This window comes from Babylonia areolata, chromosome 8 (assembly GCF_041734735.1).
Source record: "Babylonia areolata isolate BAREFJ2019XMU chromosome 8, ASM4173473v1, whole genome shotgun sequence".
Classification (NCBI taxonomy): Eukaryota; Metazoa; Mollusca; class Gastropoda; order Neogastropoda; family Buccinidae; genus Babylonia; species Babylonia areolata.
In genome coordinates, this window is record NC_134883.1 from 31,380,162 (window position 1) to 31,399,596 (window position 19,435).

Consider the following 19,435-nt stretch of genomic DNA (forward strand, 5'->3'; position numbering starts at 1 on the left):
AGTCTTTGTGCATACTGTTCTCTTGTCATCAACAACAACAACAACAAAAACAAAAAAGGAGAAAAAAAGAAGAAAAAAGTCATTGTGTATACTGTTGTCCCTTGTCATCATCATCATCAACAACAAAAACAACAATAACAACAACAAAAAAGGACAAAAAAAAAAAAAAAAAGAAAGAAAAAGAAGTCTTTGTGTATACTGTTCTCTTGTCATCAACAACAACAAAAAGAGAAAAAAAATGAAGCCTTTGAGTATACTGTTGTCTCTTGTCATGAACAACAACAACAACAACAATAAATAATAATAATAATAATAATAATAATAATAATAATAATAATAACATTTTGAAAAAAAGAAAAAAAGAAGTCTTTGTGTATACTGTTGTCTCTTTACTTTTCCACTCCACCGTTATGTTTGTCGTCGTCCTGAGCGAACCCTTTATATTAAAAAAAACACGTCTTTTTTGTGTGTGTGCAAACGTGTGTCTCTAACCCTTTTCTTTCATTCTAGGTCTCATGGTTTGTTTTTCTTAGTCCCGTTTCTTGTTGTTGTTGTTATTTTATTCTTTTTTCTGTTTGATTTTTTTGCCCCTCTTTACTTTTATCTTATTTTATTCTATCTTCTTTTTCTTTTTATAATTTTGTTTAATTTTGCTTTATTTGCTGTCGGTTTTGTTTTTGTTTTTTTTCTGTTTTTTTCTTCTTTTATTTTAATTTCCAGTCTCCTGTCTTCTCGTGTTTGTGTTATTGTTGTTTTTCCTGTCTGTTGTCTGTATCCCACAGGCTCCCTTTTTTTTTTACAGTTTCCTGATTCTCTCACTCTCTCTCTCTCTCTCTCCAACACACACACACACACACACACACACACACACACACACACACACACACACAGAGTATGCACGTGCCCCCAAATCATTGATATAATAGACAATTTTCTTTACTCAGAAATAAGAAAGTTGCATATTGCACTTCAAACATTATTTCGTTTGTATATTTATAATTATATGGTCTCTTACAGCCTTCATCAACAAAATTGATACAAAAAAATGTTTTTGGTTGGACAGTGAACTGATTTCATGTTGTCTCGCCACAGGCGCTCGATCTTGGTGTGTTGTAAAAGAGTGTCAAGAATTACATAACAAATACAACGGGACACACACCTAGGTGCTGTGCACTGACACACATTTCTGGGAAGAGGGAAGTAAAAGAAGTCGCCCGAATCCAGCTTAACTCACTCAGTACGGCCAGTCCTCTCTTCTCCTCTACACAGACCCCTCGGATGTCCAGTGGGTGTCTGAATGACCCAACCTTTAGCTTCCGTCGTCAGAATTGTGGTTTTCTTTGTCAACATTTACATCTTCAGTATAAGAACCTTCCGACTGCAATATTTTGATGATGGTAATTGGGCTGAAACGCTGTTAACGTCGTCTCTTTCGCCGTTCGTATGGAGAGAGTTAACCTCAACAGGGATGCTGGTCTTAAAGAACTGGATCCCCCCCCCCACCCCACCCCCTTACCCCCCTCCGACTGATGACAGTCTTTTTTGAAAACACCACGGTCGTGCGCCTGTAGGCAGGCAACTTTTAAACCCCTTCAGTGCCAGGTGAAGAACAGTACAAAGTGGTGTTTCAAGTCATAAAACAACTTCAAAAACAGTGAGCCTAAAACTGAGAAAATCGTCTGGAGATAAACCACTCTAGATAAACTGTGTGAATTTTCAGCCTTCCAGAGGTATTTCCATTTTTATGATTGCGTCATCAGTGACATCACTATGCACGTACGTGATACGTTCTCAGGCAGTCGAGACGTTTTAATTACATACAGCAGTGAACTCAGTTCATCCGAATACACAGCATGTCCGACCCAAGACTTTCCTGAATACATCGGTTTTGCTTATGAAGGTGGTGAGAGATCACTGAAAATAAATTGCAAGTGAGCTTCAACCTTTTGACTGTGAACAAAGAAAATTGTCGACTGCAAGTATCACCCAGAATCAGAAAACATGTACCAACAATCTCATTGGTCTTCCCCTTCCTCAGGCACGGTCGCAACGCGGACCAATCAGTGCGTTACACGTCAGAAGGGGGCGGGGCATGTGAGTACAAGAACGAAACGGACCTGACGCAGCAGTTCGCCCCGCCCTCTTACAAGGACGTGGTCAGTCCTCAAGGGGGTGGGGGCTCGCCATACGGGCATCGCCACCGCCACCGCCACTGCGACCCCCCTCCGGCCTACAGCACTGTGGCCGCTGGTCAGTGGACATGTGGACAGTAACCAGTTTATGATGTTCATGACAGTACTAATGATAATGCTGCTGCTTCTACTGTTGTTGCTGCTGCTTCTACTACTATTACTAACAATCAGCATTAATCTCTCTCTCTCTCTCTCTCTCTCTCTCTCTCTCTCTATATATATATATATATATATATGTGTGTGTGTGTGTGTGTGTGTGTGTGTGTGTGTGTGTGTGTGTAATAGAGTTAGCTTGGCTAGGAGCTGTGATTTATTATTAGAGATTAAAAGACTTAGCACATCCTATGCTCACAGCACCAAGTTGCAACAAGGTACACTTGGTGGTAAAGGGCTGTGGTTTAGGGATGGATTGAATTTGGAAACAAGATTTGAAACCTTAAAGGGAATAATTTGGATCTATTTTGTTATGGATCTATCCTGTCGTAAGGATATTTTTGAAGGATCTTCCTGTCGGATTGGATCAAAATCCTTTCGGCGACGCCACTTTTGTAGCCGTGTTACCAAGTGGTTATTCAAGGGTACAGTACAAAAGAACTAACTAAATGATTTATATGATAAAAGGATAGATAAGAATTCCCCCGCACAGGCCAGGAACATGTAGAGGCCAGTCACAAATGGGTTTTTCTATTGCTTTATTTACAATAGTTATGAGAACATAAAAAGAGAAAACTAAGAAGAGAACAGAAGATATAAAAAAAAGAAGAACTAAGAGAGAAGACAACCAGGAGAAGAAGACTAGAAGAGAAGAACTAAGAGAAGAGAAGACAGTGCCTGGAATGACACAAACAAATGTCATAAGTACAACATGTCGAGTTTGGGATACGCAACAACATAATGCATATGTGTGAAGACCAAACGCTGACATCAAATGACATTTCTAATACATTTTAAATAGAGCAGTTAAAGTGATTGAAGCGATGCTGACTTGGTGAAAGTACACTGACAGTATAGATTAGGTAAAGCTTATACTGTGTCAAAGTGACTCAAATGAATCAGTTTATCATGTAGCACTATACTGGAGTAAGCGGAGAGAGCATGATAACTAAATTACAATTAACAGACTGATACATATCAGGTGGTTTTAACCAATAACTGACATTCATTCATCAAACACTATCTTTATACTGGAGTAAGCCATATAGGAGAGAGCATGATAACTAAAATTAATTACAATTAAGACTGATACATATCAGGTGGTTTTAACCAATAACTGATATTAATCAAACACTATCTTGTAATCACCACAATAGAATACTACACACATCTTAGAGTACTGAGCATCAGTGAAACACTAACCTTCTTCAGTGACAGCAAATGAGAAAGAACGCATCATATGCACCCACTAAAATATTCTCCAACAAACTATTAGTGTCCAGAGACGTCACTGACTGTGACGTTAAGAAGAATCAAATGGAACACTGCTCCAAGCATGTGACGACATGGCAATTATTTAGACCAATCATAGTGGAGCTATGACTAACATGTCAAAGCAATAACTGAACATACACATATGAACACAAATACTGTGTCAAACAATACAATTTATAAATCAACACATTCTACACACTAGTACTTACAGCAATGCGTAGCGAGATGTCAGCCATTGTGGGGACACACACGACAAACACACTGCTCGCAACACAGCAAAAGAGAGAGAGAGAGAGAGCAGCTCTGGTCAGATGACTGACCAGGTATGAAATGACCACTCATCACTCACTGTACCAATTTATGCAGGTTAAGTGGACTACAAAGACAGTCACGTGTGTTGCAAAGCAGACTGGCACTAATCAGGCCAAATCCAACGACAACTGTGTTTCTGACAAGGTGTTCAGTGACAGATTTCTAAATGATCCCTGAACCAATTTACGTCGGATAAGTTGCAAAAGAAAGAGCTTAATGCTAATGAATATAAAATGAAGTGTTGAATTTAAAATCTTAATTTAAGTCACCTGAACAGGGTCAGTTTTAGCGAGCTGATCACTGAAAATTACAAACTGCGTTAAATCAGTTTAACGTAGGCAAACATAAATGGAATAGACTTATAGATGGAATTGTGACGATTCTGCCAGTATATAATACTTGTAGTTTACTGATCCGACAAAAGAGATATTGATTAAATACCATGAAGAAGAAACACAGATTCCAGCTCAGCCAATAGCGTATGGTGACGCAACACTGGTTCAGCGGTGAGTAGGTTGTCCGGTGAAGAGGACAAAATGATGTAAGCGGGGTGACGTCACACATTCTGCCCCTAGATTAGTTGCGAAAACTGTCATCTGCTAATACAGCTTGTGCGTGAGGTAAGTATTGGAGCAAGCATAGCACTTGGTCACATGTATATATTGTATAATGCTGCTGCTCCTGCTGTTTAAACTACTACTTTACTGTTGTTGCTGCTACTACTAGTAGTAGTACTACTGATGATGATGGTGAAAAAGAGCAGCAGCATTGAAGCACACTTGAAGATAATTTGATGATGATAATAATAATAATGAGTATTTATATAGCACTAAATCTTGTGCAGAGACAAATCAAAGTGCTTTCACACCAGTCAGTCATACGCATGCATAACTCTAGACTGAAAAAGAAATGGAAAAGGTGGAGAAGGAAGGCTATCTTGGGAAGAGGTGGGTTTTAAGGCCTGACTTGAAAGAGCTGAGTGTGGAGACCTGACGAAGCAAAGGGCTAATTCCAAATACAAGGTCCAGAGACAGAGAAAGAGCGGCGGCCGACAGTGGAGTGTTTGAATCTGGGTATGTGTAAACAGAGTGGATCCGTAGCCGATCGTAGGGAGCGAGATGGGGTGTAGATGTGAAGGCAGCTACACAGAAAGGGAGGGGCAGATGGTGAATAAGAAGATAACAGTGTTGATGATGATGATGATGATGATGATGATGATGAATTTGCTCAAAAGAAAACTAACAAAAATATATTTTGAAAAAAATGATAATGGATAAACCATTAGAAAAAAAATAAGTACGAAAAAGAAATTTTAAAAATCGTCAACAATGTCTACTTTTCGTCTCGCTCTAAGGGAAACAACTGCAATAGAGTACCTCTGCAACACTAACATAAAGTTAAATCCCTTACGAGCTGTTGAAGCAAATTCATTTATTTATGATCTTGTCCCAGCCACGTATGCCGCTCCCGGGTGCTGGTGAATAACCAATATTCAAGAAAAAAAAAAAAAAAAAAAAAAAAAAAGAAAGAAAAAAAGGAGAAAAAGAGGGGAAGGGGGTTGGGGGTGAGGAAGAGATCGGTGTGTGGTCTATTCAAAATGATAGCCAGCAACGTTATTTGTTATTTATTTGTTAGTTGTATTTCTTTTTATCACAACAGATTTCTCTGTGTGAAATTCGGGCTGCTCTCCCCAGGGAGAGCGCGTCGCTACACTACAGTGGGCTGCTTATGATGATTTACAATTACAGATATAAAGTCAAGTGAATAGATTTAAGCTTGTAGATAAAAAGAAAACGAATCATTGTAAAATTGAATGAACGGGCTAATGAATGAATGAGGTAATCAGTGAATCAATGAATGAATGAACGAATAATAACATAAATGAGTACAACTGCTACGGATACTACTACAGCTGCTTCTACTACTATTGTTATTACTACTACTGCAGCTACTGCTACTACCGCTAGTACTACTTCTACCACTGCTGCTGTTTCTACTCCTAAATTTATACGACTACTACTGCCGCTGCCTCCGATGCTGCTGCTAATACGACTACCACTAGTACAACCATAACTACTGCTGCTGCCACTGCTGCCACTACATTTGTACTACTCGTACATGTATACTGCTACTACTACTACTACTACTACTATTGCATGCTGCTGCTGACAGTTACCAAACTACCACTAGTAATCCCACGACTTGACGACTCCGCCTCTCCATCTCCCTCACACCCAGACGTTGACACTGACCCCGTCCCGTGTGTGTGTGTGTGTGTGTGTGTGTGTGTGTTGTGTTGTGTTGTCCCGCACAGCCCTGGTTCACCACGAGGACGGCAACGTGTCCAGCGAGGAGGAGGTCAACCACAGCCGACGGCCGGCATCCCTGTGGTCACACCCCGCCCCTCCTCCCCACTCCCACCATCTCCACCCCCCCAGGTCACAGCGGCAGCACCCCTCGACGAGGCCCGACGAGGGCAGGAAAGGGGTGAGGGAGGGGGAGGAGGAGGAGGAGCAGAGGGTGGGGGTGAGGGGGGAGGAGGATGAGGAGGACGTGCGCATGCACGGGACCTGGCCTTCCGACACGGACGAGGAGGAGGAGGTGAGGGCAAAGGGCGAGGCAAGCACAGCGGCGGCAAGGCGGGGAGCGGCGGGGGGCCCACCACTTCCAAAGGCGTCAGTGAAGCCAGAGAAGACGACAGGTCCGCAAACCTTGAAGACAAAGCCCAGGAGCGTACCCAGCCAACCACAGCACCAGCTTGTGAACCGGACCACACCCCAACCTCCCTCTCCAACAGCGAGTGTTCCCCAGGCCACGGGACCTGCCCTTCCGCGGGCACTTTGGACGTGGCCAGCGGAGCGGGCAGTGGCTGTGAGGTGGTCAGCGAGACGGAGAGCCAGCTGGCTAGCGGCAGCAAGCGGAACTCCAGAACAGAGTCCAACTCTCCGGACAGCAGCAGCAGTCATTCGGACAGCCCCGCCAAGCACCCTCCACCTCCGGCACGCTCCAAGGCAGCAGACAACTCTCACGACCTCCTCCGTTCCGACCCTGCCGTCCGGTCTCCTCCCCTGGCCCATGAAGAAGACTTTGTGGACTTGAACCCATCCAGAAGTTCCCAAAAGGAATGCTTGTTGCCCCATTGAGAGCCCGCGCCAATCTGTGTGGATCTGGATATAAGTCCATCCACCACTTCCCCCAAATAAAGTGATTCATTTGTCCTGTGATACGTATACCCGTACGGGTTCTCGGCCCTTAAAATATCAGGGATGTGGACATTTCTTCCGTTGTCGATCAGAACTGAACATTGCCCTCGCCAGACAAGTGAAAAGATTCCAGTACAGCACCGTCTCCATGAAAAGATCCATTGAATATGGTAGACAGTTAATTTACTTCTCATTTTGTCAAATATACACTGCCATCATATATACTATTTTTTCGAACAAAACATTCCATTTTTGAATAAAAAGAACCACTTTTTTTTCTCATGTTTCCATGAAATAATTCACTTCACTTTTACACTTTTCTTTCGCCGTATTTTTTCTCCTATTCCGACAAATCTACTATAACAATGTATCCTGTTTTTGCAACTGATCGCATGTGTAACCAAAAAAAACCCCAAATAAGTGCAGCAAAAAATCATTCCATAAAAAAAACTAGAACCTGATATTTCCAATAATCACACTAAGTTTCATCATAAACGTATTGCAGCAAATATATCTAAAATATCTAAGAGAGAGAGAGAGAGAGAGAGAGAGAGAGAGAGAGAGAGAGAGACAGATTTTCACTGGTAAGTTTAGAAGTCTCACATACAGGTTTATTCTCGCTTTCTGTTTTCGGTTGATCATATAAAAGACTGCAACCTTCAATCTGTATTCAAAAATGTTCTTCTTTTGCTTCTTATTATCATTATTAGACAGTTATCACAGGGACAAACGCTGCCCATTGGAATTCTCTGTCAGTGACTTGAGGCTTCAAGCCCAATCTACTCTTTCGCCGCCATAAACGACGTTAGTCGACTAAACAGTGCACCGCCAAAAGCTACTTTAGTGGACATAACGGGGTCATAATTAAACGGAACATATTTCATATTGTAATAAAACTTGACAGCTGCAGCCATTTTCCAAAGCAACTGAACAATGACTAATCTTTGCCCCCTGATCCCTGACTGGTTCGAAATGAACAAGTCCAATATGTTGTTTTCACATGAACCAGAGCCTGTGACAAGGCTTCGAGTCTAAATTATTTGGCGCTGGGGGGTGTTTCACACACAGGAACGTGGGTGCAAAAGCGTGTTGAAACATTCCAAAGGGTAAACTTCTGAAACGACGACAGGGTAGATAATTCAACATTTCGACTCGCTATATATTGACATATTTTCTCCCCTGAATTCCAGAACATTGACGATGAAGAACAATAAAATAAAACAAATTAACAAACAACAATTAAAAAAGAAAGTATGAGACAAGAAAGAAGAAGAAGGAGGAGGAGGAGAGGAAGAGAGGAGGAGGAGGAGGAGAAGAAGACATAAGTTTCCTCACAATTTTCATTCAAAGCCAGCTGCAGACATTGGGAGCAGAAGTGGGAGGGTTGTGGAGGGTGTTGATAATGGTGGTTGATTTGGTTTATTTCGACACACTGCTGTAATGTTAGTATCAAACTCTGCTCAACCCAATCAAAATAAAGACCCGCACCCGCCCACCCCCACCACTCATTCCAAACAACAAACAAACAAACAAAAAACGCACTATATATATATATATATATAGAGAGAGAGAGAGAGAGAGAGAGAGAGATACCATGGATATGCTGCTGTGCCTTAGTGTTCTGGTGTGTCTGGGCTTTGAATATTCGTGCACAACAACACTGGAATGTCACCAATTTCCCTCAGCCGCTGGTCAAGGTACCCCTGTTGGCTTTTGCCTAACAGAACACGGTAGGTATGATTCTGTGTAACAAACGGTTGAGTTAGTTATATGGCTTACTCACACACAGTTGACTGACGGGCGTTATATTTTGCATGAAATTAATCATATACTTAAAATACATCTGACTGAAAGATCAAAGCGAAGGCTTCTTTAAAATCAGTTTTTGTGATGTTAGCTATGAAATTAAGCATATGCTTTAACTCTTTCACCGCCAGTCAATTTGGAGTACAAAATTCCCTTGTGGTATAAACACAGAAAAGACAGTGGCTAAGAATAGCTGGGGATTCCCCATGTGATGTATAGAAAATATGGCCTATCCTACCACCGAACATTAAGAGAAGTTGGTTCATGGATAACAGACCAATGAATGGTCACCTTTCAGTGACATGGGTCCTCTTCCACGCCTGTGCATAAATGCGAGCTTAGCGGTGAAAGGGTTAAATCAAGTTACGAACGTTCATTGTGAGTACAGTTTATTCTCTCCTTTACATAAGCTTCCTAATCTTGTTCGTTTATAGACTGTGTCATCTCATGCTGGTTAACTTAACCCTTTAGACTGCTGATGAAGAGTATACTCGATCCTCTGTAGCCAGAAATAGAGCGAGCTCACAAGGGAGGGTGTTATGACTCACCATTCTTCATTTCATAAATTCTTCCCCTCTTGGAACTGTTTTGCTTTTGCTCATCAAAACTGATGATACCATACTTATGAACACAGAGAGAGGGAGAGAAGGAGAGAGGGAGGGAGAGGGACGGAGAGAGAGAGGTGGGGAGAGAGGGAGAGAGAGAGGAGAGAGAGAGAGAGAGAGAGAGAGAGAGAGAAAGAGAGAGAGGGAGAGAGAGGGAGAGAGAGAAAGGGAGAGAGAGAGGGGGAGAGAGAGAAAGAGAAAGAGAGGGAGAGAGAGAGAGACAGAGAGGGAGAGAGAGAGAGGCAAAGAGGGAGAGAGAGAGAGATGGGGAGAGAGAGAAAGAGAGAGAGACATACACACACACACACACACACACAAACAAACACACACACACACACACACACACACACACACACACACACTGCACTTGGAAGGGGCATGAGAATTTCAATAATCTGTGCATTTGTATATAGCTATTTCCATTTGGTGCCGTTCAAGTTATCTTTTCTTTTTTTTCATTCGTTTTCTTTGTTTGTTGTTTTCTTCTTTTTTTTTTTTTGTTGGACACGTTCTGCTGCCAAAAAGAAAAAGAAATCTCAGTTCTTAAGTTTTAACAATAAAGGTTGTGTATTGCATTGTGTATTTGTATTTCTTTTTATCACAACAGATTTCTCTGTGTGAAATTCGGGCTACTCTCCCCACGGAGAGAGCGTTGCTACACTACAGCGCCACCCTTTTTTAAAATATTTTTTCCTTCGTGCAGTTTTATTTGTTTTTCCCTATCGAAGTGGATTTTTCTACAGAATTTTTCAATGAACAAACCTTTTGTTGCCGTGGGTTCATTTACGTGCGCTAAGTGCATGCTGCACACGGGACCTCGGTTTGTCGTCTCATCCGAATGACTAGCGTCCAGACCACCACTCAAGGTCTAGTGGAAGGGGAGAAAATATCGGCGCTGAGCCGTGATTCGAACCAGGGCGCTCAGAATCTCTCGCTTCCTAGGCGGACGCGTTACCTCTAGGCCATCACTCCACTCCATTGTACTGGAATTCAAGCCATTTTGACTCTGTTCCCCAATGCCCAGCCCAAGGGGTTAAGATAAAAAAAACAACAACAACAAACAAACAATATTATAACAGCATTCTCATGGCAGTAAATCAAATACTTTTAATGATTCAAAGCAGATCTTCATCAACATCACATATTAAACCACCCACAAAAACAAACTCGCTTGTTTGTTGCTGTCACAATCGAATCATATCAATAATTATCTTTGGACGCATCAGAAAGCTGTTGTCGTCATACAAGGTACCAAACGTATTTCTGCACTTCAACTAATTAATAAAACGCTCTGAGCCAATTTAAGAAATGTCTCCCCAAAAATCTGACGCTTCACACACACACACACACACACACACACACACACACACACACACACACACACACGTCTATGTATGTATATATGTATGTACGTATGTATGTATATCAAGAGAGAGAGAGAGAGAGAGAGAGAGAGAGAGAGAGAGAGATTTCTTATAGATATTACGCTACAGAACGCATAACCAAATGCAAAATAGGAACGCCGATGACTAACTGTGAAATGAAATCTGACGCTCCACACACACACACACAGACACAGACACACACGTATATGTATGCATGTATGTATGTATATCAAGAGAGAGAGAGAGAGAAATTTCTTATAGATATTACGCTACAGAACGCACAACCCAACGCAAAATAGGAACGCTGATGACTAACTGTGAAATGAACGGAGTTCCACTGTACAAATCCATCAATCTGAACTAGGCCTGGGGGGAAATTTCAATCCTTATTCATTCTTTTTCTACTTCCACAGCTTCTATCCAACGGACATCTGCCACAAGGAATATTATCCTCAGCAATCAGTCTCATCCACACAGTTCGTTCGTCTCACATGACCATTAGGATTTTCTGTCACGTCCACCCCACCCCAATACGCACACACACACATGAATATGCACAGCTCACGATTCAGCCACACTCACTACGTGCAAAACATATTTTTAGATTCATAACAGGTATTCTAAATATACAGATAACATTTCTCGTTCCTCCTTTCTGGTCACAGGCACTCGTTACTCACTCTGTCACCCACCCCCCACCCCCATCCCCTCTTGTCTAAAGGGCCTTAACGCTGAATGTACAATAAAATAGTGTCAGTGTCAGTCTCTCTCTCTCTCTCACTCACTCTGTGTGTGTGTGTGTGTGTGTGTGTGTGTGTGTGTGTGTGTTGCAAATTCAACAACGTTTTGCAATGATATATGATAACATCTTTAAAGCCATGTTGTTGTTGTTTTCACTTAAATTGTTATCAATAATTTTCAAAACATGAACCTGTGTTACAAGATTGTTTCGGTTACATATATATATATATATATATATATATATATATATATATATATATATAGAGAGAGAGAGAGAGAGAGAGAGAGAGAGAGATACATATATATATATATGAAATTATGGTGCTTAGAGCCTCGCCGACCACTAAGGCCATCTCAAGGCTATCGCCATGTTAATAACTACTACAAGGGTAAAAAAAAACAATTAAAACGAGTCACCACTTCAAACTTTCCACTCAAAGTTTAAAAAACTTCCATAGTTTAAAACCTTCAAATCTGATTAAAAATGTTCACTTCTTTCAAGGAGTCCATCAGCGCCCACGGAGGGACATCACGAAACAGTCTTCAAAGAAACCGCTGTGAAATGTCTGTGTCTAACGTCATGCAGATCCCATAGTCAAGGAGCACGTGTTTCACGGTGAGAGGCTCATCACAGGGAATACATTGAGGGGCCTCTTCTCCCTTCAACAAGTAAGAATGGGTAAAAAAAAAAAAAAAGAAAAAAAAAAAAGTGTGCCCCCCATGCAGTCTGCACAGCACAGACTCCTCCTTTCGGTTCTTCACCCCTGAAAGGAGGGTCTCTTTTAGGTCTGGACGGATCTGGAAGAGCTTGTTGTCCGTCTCGGTGTTCCACTCCTCTTGTCAAAGATCCTTAACATAAGTGTTCACCTTCTGCTTCATGTCTGTGTATGGTAGAAAGGATCGCGATAATTCTTTCTTTGCAGCGTTCTTGGCCAGCAGGCCTGCCCTTTCGTTACAACGAATGCCAACATGTCCAGGAACCCAGGCCAACACAACCTAGTATCCTTTCTTCTTTACAGAGTAAAAGCTTCGTAGAATTCCAGCAGTTTGGGATGAGTAAGATTCCTGCAGGCGATCGCCTCCAGGGCTGACAAGGAGTCGGAAAAGATCATGAATCTCTTTTGTTTTGAAGAGAGAACCATTTTTACCGCCAGAACCAGTGCGGTCAGTTCCGCAGTGTACACTGAGCTGTCAGACAGGATGTGTTCCGTTGAGGGCCGGTCAGGAAAGGCTGGACAGAACGCAGATGCAGCAATTCCGTCCTCTGACTTGGAACCGTCAGTGAAGATTCTTTGGAAAGTGGGAAATTTGTGGCAGAGTTCTGAAAAGTAAGTTCTGAAGGCCAGTGAACTGGTGGAGTCTTTACGGTACGAGGCCAGATCGAATTGGACCTCAGGTGTTCTAAAGGTCCACGGAGGGCTGTCAGGGAACTTGGAGAAGTCTGAGACACGCCACCAACATCCAGATCGGCATTTTCTATGTGCGGCTGAATGATGAGTCCAAGAGGAGGTATGCAGCTTGGGTTGTCTTTAAATTTCTTGTTGAAGGGGTTGTTGAATACAACATTGTAAGCAGGGTTTGTAGGTTCAGAAAACAGTTTCAAGTAATAGTTTAAGGTCAGCTTCAGTCTGCGGTTGGAGAGAGGCGGTTCATACATGCTGTGCACAGGGGTGGTGCGGAACGCACCTAAGCTGAGACGGAGCCCTTGGTGGTGTATAGGGTCCAGCAGTTTCAGGTAAGACGAGCCGTATACTACACTTCCGTAATCCAGTTTGGACCGGACCAGGGCTCTGTATAGGTGCAAGAGAGTTCTCTTATCAGCACCCCAGTCCGTGTGTGCCACAACTCGGATGATGTTCAGGGCTTTTTGACAAGATATTTTCAGCTGTTTAATATGGCTGAGGAAGTTCAGCTTCTGATCAAAAACGACCCTTAAAAATTTAGCTTCCTTAACCGCCGGCATGGAGGATTTTCCCAGACGGATTTCAGGGTCCGGATAGAATTGGTGAAAGTTATGAAAATTAATACACTCAGTTTTGGAGGACGAAAAGGTGAAATCATTCTCCTCTGCCCAACACTGAATTTTGTCCACGCAGAGCTGAAGCCGCCGCTGGATGCTGGCATACGTGCTGCCAGTTGCATACAGGGCGAAATCGTCCACGAACAGCGAGCTGTCCGATCCCTTCTGAACCGACTGAACGATATCGTTAATTTTGATGCTGAAGAGAGCCGGCGACAGAATGCTCCCTTGCGGAACACGCAGCTTCTGCTCGTGAATGTCGGACAGGGTGGTGCCGACCCTCACCTGGAATTGTCTGTCCTGCAAGAAGTTGTGGATGAACTGGGGTAGGTGTCCTCGGAAGCCGAGCTTGTGCAGGTCCGAGAGGATTCCAAATTTCCAGGTGGTATCGTAAACTTTCTCCAAGTCAAAAAATATGGCCACCACATGCTGTTTGCTTACAAAGGCATTTCTTACAGTGGTTTCCAGACGAACCAGATGGTCAACGGTAGATCGATGTTTGCGGATACCACACTGTTCTTTCGCCAGAAGGCCGTCGGTCTTTAGTTTCCACATCAGTCTACCGTTGACCATCTTCTCCATCAGTTTGCAGATGCAGCTGGTCAGTGCCATTGGGCGGTAGCTGGAGGGGTTCGAGGGGTCTTTTCCCGGTTTTGGCACCGGGATTATGAGGGCTTTCCGCCAGGAGGGTGGAAAAAAAGCCTGTAATCCAGATGTGGTTGTAAACTTTGAGCAGGGTGTCCAGACAGGTTTCGGGAAGATGTTTTAAAAGTTTATAATGGACCTCTTCCATTCCTGGAGGGAATCCGTGCAGGTCTGAAGGGCAGATTTTAGTTCATTCATAGTGAAAGGAAGGTTGTAGCTCTCTGTGTTGTCGGAAGAGAAGTTGCAGATTTTTTCTTTCATGTTTTTGGTTTTGATAAACCAAACAGATTTGTTGGCAGATCTAGAGTTCAGTTCGATTGTGGAGGCAAGGAAATTAGCAACTGCTTTCTTCTCTGTGACCAGAGTGTCGGAGAGTTTAAGATGGTGAAAAGTTGGGCAGACGTTATTTTTTTTTTAAACCCTCCACACTTTCTTCTTGGGTGTGTTGGAGGTTAAGAAAAAGCAAAAATCTCTCCATGATTTTCTCTGGCTCTTTTTAAAAACATACCTGGCTTTCGCCCTCAGCTGTTGATGGGTTTGAACGAGATCAGTCTCTGGTCTCCGAAAGACGCGTCGTTGCGCTCTCTTCCAGCGTTGAACCAGGGCGTTCTTGGCATCTGAGGCTTGGAGGTAGACGATGGGACTGCTGCTTTGGCGCAATCTAATATGATCCATGTCAAAGTGTCAGCAGGATCCTTGCCTTGTAAGACTGTTTCTTCCTGCAGCTCTGCTCTTAACTTTGTGGTAAAAATTCCCCCAGTCGGCTTTGTCATAGTTCAGGCGGTCAGGCAGAGAGTCACCTTCCCCATCTGTGGGGCGGAGGACGACAGGAAAGTGGTCACTCCCGTGCAGATCGTCGTGCACTTTCCACTCGTAGTCCAGGACCAACGATGGATCACAGACCGACAGATCTAAACACGAGAGCTTTCCAGAGGACAGATGAAAGTAAGTGGGTGACTTGTCGTTAAGACAGCACAGGTCCATATCAGAAAGAAGGTTTTCCAAAGAAGACCTCGGGCTGATGTCACCTCACTTCCCCAGAGCAGGGAGTGGCCATTGAAGTCGCCCAACAGTAAAAACGGTCATGGGAGCTGGTCGACAAGGTTCATGAGGTCCTGCCTCAGAACACAGACGGACGGAGGAAGATACAGAGAACAGACAGTGATTGTTTTCTTAAGTGTGACTCTGACTGCCACCTCCTGTAAAGGGGTGCTTAAAGGAACTGTACTGTATAAAACGGACTTACGTATAAAAGGAGCGACACCTCCCGTCAATCCCTCTTGCTTCGGTTGAGCGGGTTTAAAAATGGAGTTAAAACCAGAGAGAGACAAAAACTTGCCATCTCTTTGCAGAGTCTCTTGCAGTGCCAGCACTGAAGGACGACAAAGCAGCTGGAGTTCCTCGAGATTGGCGTAAAACCCACGGATGTTCCAATGAATTACCGCCATTAAAAAGGTTAAAAACAAAGCAGCAACCTAATCCATCGCTACCTCCTGCTCCTCTGCTTGCAGTGGCTCAAGGTCGGCCAAGACCGCATATCTATTTTTGGTACCTAAAATCCTGTCCGATTGCGACCAAGCTGGAATATCCACCACCTCGGCTCTCCCTGACCCCGCCGAGGCCGCAACCCTCCTCTCCTTGGGTTTTGGAGGTACGGGGGATTTCTGGGCACTCCCACCACCCCGAGGGGCAGGCAGACGAGAGGCGCGACGAGGGGGGACCGGGGGGGTGGCGGGGGGGGAGGGACGGGAGGCGGACGCCCGAGGCCCTCCGCCCCTGCCCAGCAGCCCCTGAGGACCGTCGTACAGGATGGGACGGGATGGATACAGTGCCTCCACCCAAGGCCAATGGTTTTACTAAGGTAGGTAAGTCGTCCATCTGTGTCCCTGTGGACGTCGTCTGGATCGCAACGGCCACCATCCTGGGTCTGCCGACACAAGCGTAAGACGCCTTAGGCAATGCAGCCTACACTTGTTTACGGGCCTCAAAGAACGATATTTTCTTCTCCGTCTTCATCTTCTGGATTTCTTTTTCTTTTTTTTCCAGGTAGGGCAGTCTTTAGATGAAGACGGGTGGCCGCCTCTGCAGTTCACACAACGGGCTGGACTGACGCATTCGCCCTGGTGCGCCACCTTTGAACAGGTGCCACACGCCTCTTCCTCCTTGCAGCGGTCCCGCACGTGTCCGAATTTCTGGCACTTGAAACACCGTAGAGGGGACATTCGGGCAGCAGAAGGTGAGGAAGAATGTATTTGTCGGGACTCTGTCTGACCCCTTCCTTACTGTCACCCTGTAAACATCCGTCACTCCCTGAGAGGACAGCTCGCACTTAATCTCTGCCTCAGATACTCCTCTCAATTCAGGGCATCTGATGACCGCCTTCGAGCAGTTCAGTCCTTTGTGAGGGGAAACCTTCACCACCCTATCCACAAAAGTGGCCACTTTAAGCAGAAGCTGTGTCTGCCTTTTTGACGCTGTCTCTACCAGAAACGCTCCGCTTCTCAACCTCTTGACAGACTTCAGTGAGCCTGCTAGACACTGGAAGCCCTTCTGGATGGCGAAGGGGCTGAGAGCCGACAAGGGCTTGTCATCATCAGTGCCCTCCACCACAAGCCACGACGGCCAATATCCAGAGGTCTCACCAACCTCCAAATCAGAGTCCGAATCATCAGTTCCTGGTCTCCTCCTTTTCCCAAGTTTAGGGGGGTGTAATTGGTTAGAAGCCATGGGTTTTTTTTTAAATCGTAAATTCATCCCTCCCTTACCCACCCACCATGGGGTCCAACTTAGGGGCCAGGGTAAAGGGAACACCAGCTTGACCCCTTCCAGGTTTCGCGAGGGACATACGACCAACAGTCTAGCTCCAACGCGTTCCCCCCCGATCATGCCCAGCTCCCGGGGACAGAGAACCGAGCACTATGGGGGTTATCATCGTTAGCCTCCAATCTGCCAGTCTTGACCCAGCCCCACGAAGGGGTAGCCCATTGACACACACGGGCCAGTGTGTGCCGCCAGGAGAGGTCCGAGCCAAAGGGACGTGTTGAGAGCAGCGTGCTCTCTCAATTCCCAGGATCTCATTCCCCTCCATCACAGGTCGCACCGCACGGCAAACACGGCGGGCCTGGAGTAGGCCGCAGAGAAAAAAGAATGTGGAAAAGAAGGCTTGATGGGGAGCTGAGGACAGAAAAGAGGCGGTAAAAAAAGAATAGAGAATAGCAAAAGGGACAGTGGGTCACTTTTAGTTTGGGCCTCACTCACGACCTGTTCGGCATGGAAAGCCCTATCAGGGGCATCAGTACAAAAAACAACAACAACAACAAACAAACAAAAAAAACCCCCACTTATTCAGCCTGAACAGCTGCAATGGCTATGTAGGCTGTCAATTAAGACCTGAGACTAGAGCAGTAAACCCCCAGAAGCACTGATGCCCCCGCCGACATAGCTCGCTCGATCACTGGCCACTAAGCCTCCCGACCACGACAAGGTAGTGACCCCCCGGGAGGACATATATATATATATATATATATATATATATATATATATATATATATATATATGTGTGTGTGTGTGTGTGTGTGTGTGTGTGTGTGTGTTCCAAGTGGCAAATTGTACCGTGACAGACGTTTGCCGCGAGACTCCAAAATAATTCTTTTTATCTTTTCTCCCGTCAAGCGGGCGCTTTCTCCTCCATGTAACAAATCATGCCATGACACATTTTTGACGTTGAAGGGAGTTATTTTAGCCGGAGTTGCTCTACCGCAATCTGCAGTCTCCCTTTGACGTCAGTCAGTGCAGGAACAACATTTTGGTGATTTTCATTTGGAAATCTAAGACAAACCAACAACACAAAAACACAAGGTCAGTGGAAGAGAGAGAGAGAGAGAGAGAGAGAGAGAGAGAGAGAGAGTCCAGATGGTATAATGTTCATAAGTTATCCAACTCCTAACATAGTCAACAATAACAGACAGTATTCAAGAAAATTTACCTTTTTGCTTGGACTCTGAATTATAAAATCCTTTTTTTTTTAAAGTTCACACACACACACACACACACACACACACACACACACACACACACACACACACGTTGTTTTGTTTGTTTTGTTTTGGTTTTTTTTGTTTTGTTTTTTGACAATGTACATAAACATAGTGCTAAACGATACAGATGCAACGCGTCACATTAGAATGACGCGTGAACAAAAAAAACAAAGATATAACATACACAGGCTGTATACTGCAGAATGGAATATCCACAATGAACATAGTCAACAATAAAAGACAGTATTCAAGAATATTTACCTTTTTGCTTGGACTCTGAATTATATAATCCATTTTATTTAAGTTCACACACACACACACACACACACACACACACACACACACACACACACACACACGTTGTTTGTTTTTGTTTTTGTTTTGTTTTGTTTTTTTGACAATGTACATAAACATAGTGCTAAACGATACAGATGCAACGCGTCACATTAGAATGACGCGTGTACAAAAAAAAACAAACAAAGATATGACAAACACAGGCTGTATACTGCAGAATGGAATATCCACAACTAAAAACAGTCAGATCTTGAATTTGCTGAAATCGTGGACAACAGCATGGGGTCGATTTCATAAACGATGGAAGACAGAGTCTTTAGAACATAAAGGGACATTATTCCCCGGACGTATTATTAAAGAAAAGATACCGAATTCATCAGCTTGCTATGCAAGATTAATAACGTTGGATATCTGGAAGTGTACCACAGATATGGAAGACATCAATAGTTGTACCAGTTTTAAAAGCAGGAAAACCTAAACGTAATAAACATAGCTATAGGCCTATTGCTTTGACCTCGCATGTCAGTAAATTAATGGAAAAAATAGTCCTGTTGAGAATAATAACTTACTGTAAAAAATACAATATCATTCCAGTGAACCAGGCTGGCTTTAGAAAAGAAAGATCAACGGTCGAACACCTAGTAAAGATTACAACTCAAATAAAACGTCCGCAGAAAAAGTGTCCTAGCAACGTTTTTTGACGTAAAAAAAGCCTACGGTCAGGTTTGGCACAAACGTCTGTTATACAAACTGAAATCAGTTGGAAT

The 19,435-nt window shown here is 43.7% G+C and overlaps 1 protein-coding gene across 1 annotated transcript in view; it reads left to right on the forward strand.

Annotated features, from left to right (window-relative positions):
* The window catches only part of LOC143285271 (uncharacterized), a 17,134-nt gene extending 10,103 nt beyond the window's left edge, over positions 1 to 7,031 (forward strand). Inside the window, exons 4-5 of the mRNA XM_076592529.1 lie at positions 2,039 to 2,250; positions 6,247 to 7,031. Of these exons, the coding sequence (XP_076448644.1) occupies positions 2,039 to 2,250; positions 6,247 to 7,031 (997 nt within the window). The remainder of the gene's footprint in view (positions 1 to 2,038; positions 2,251 to 6,246) is intronic.
* The last annotated feature ends 12,404 nt before the right edge of the window (positions 7,032 to 19,435 follow it).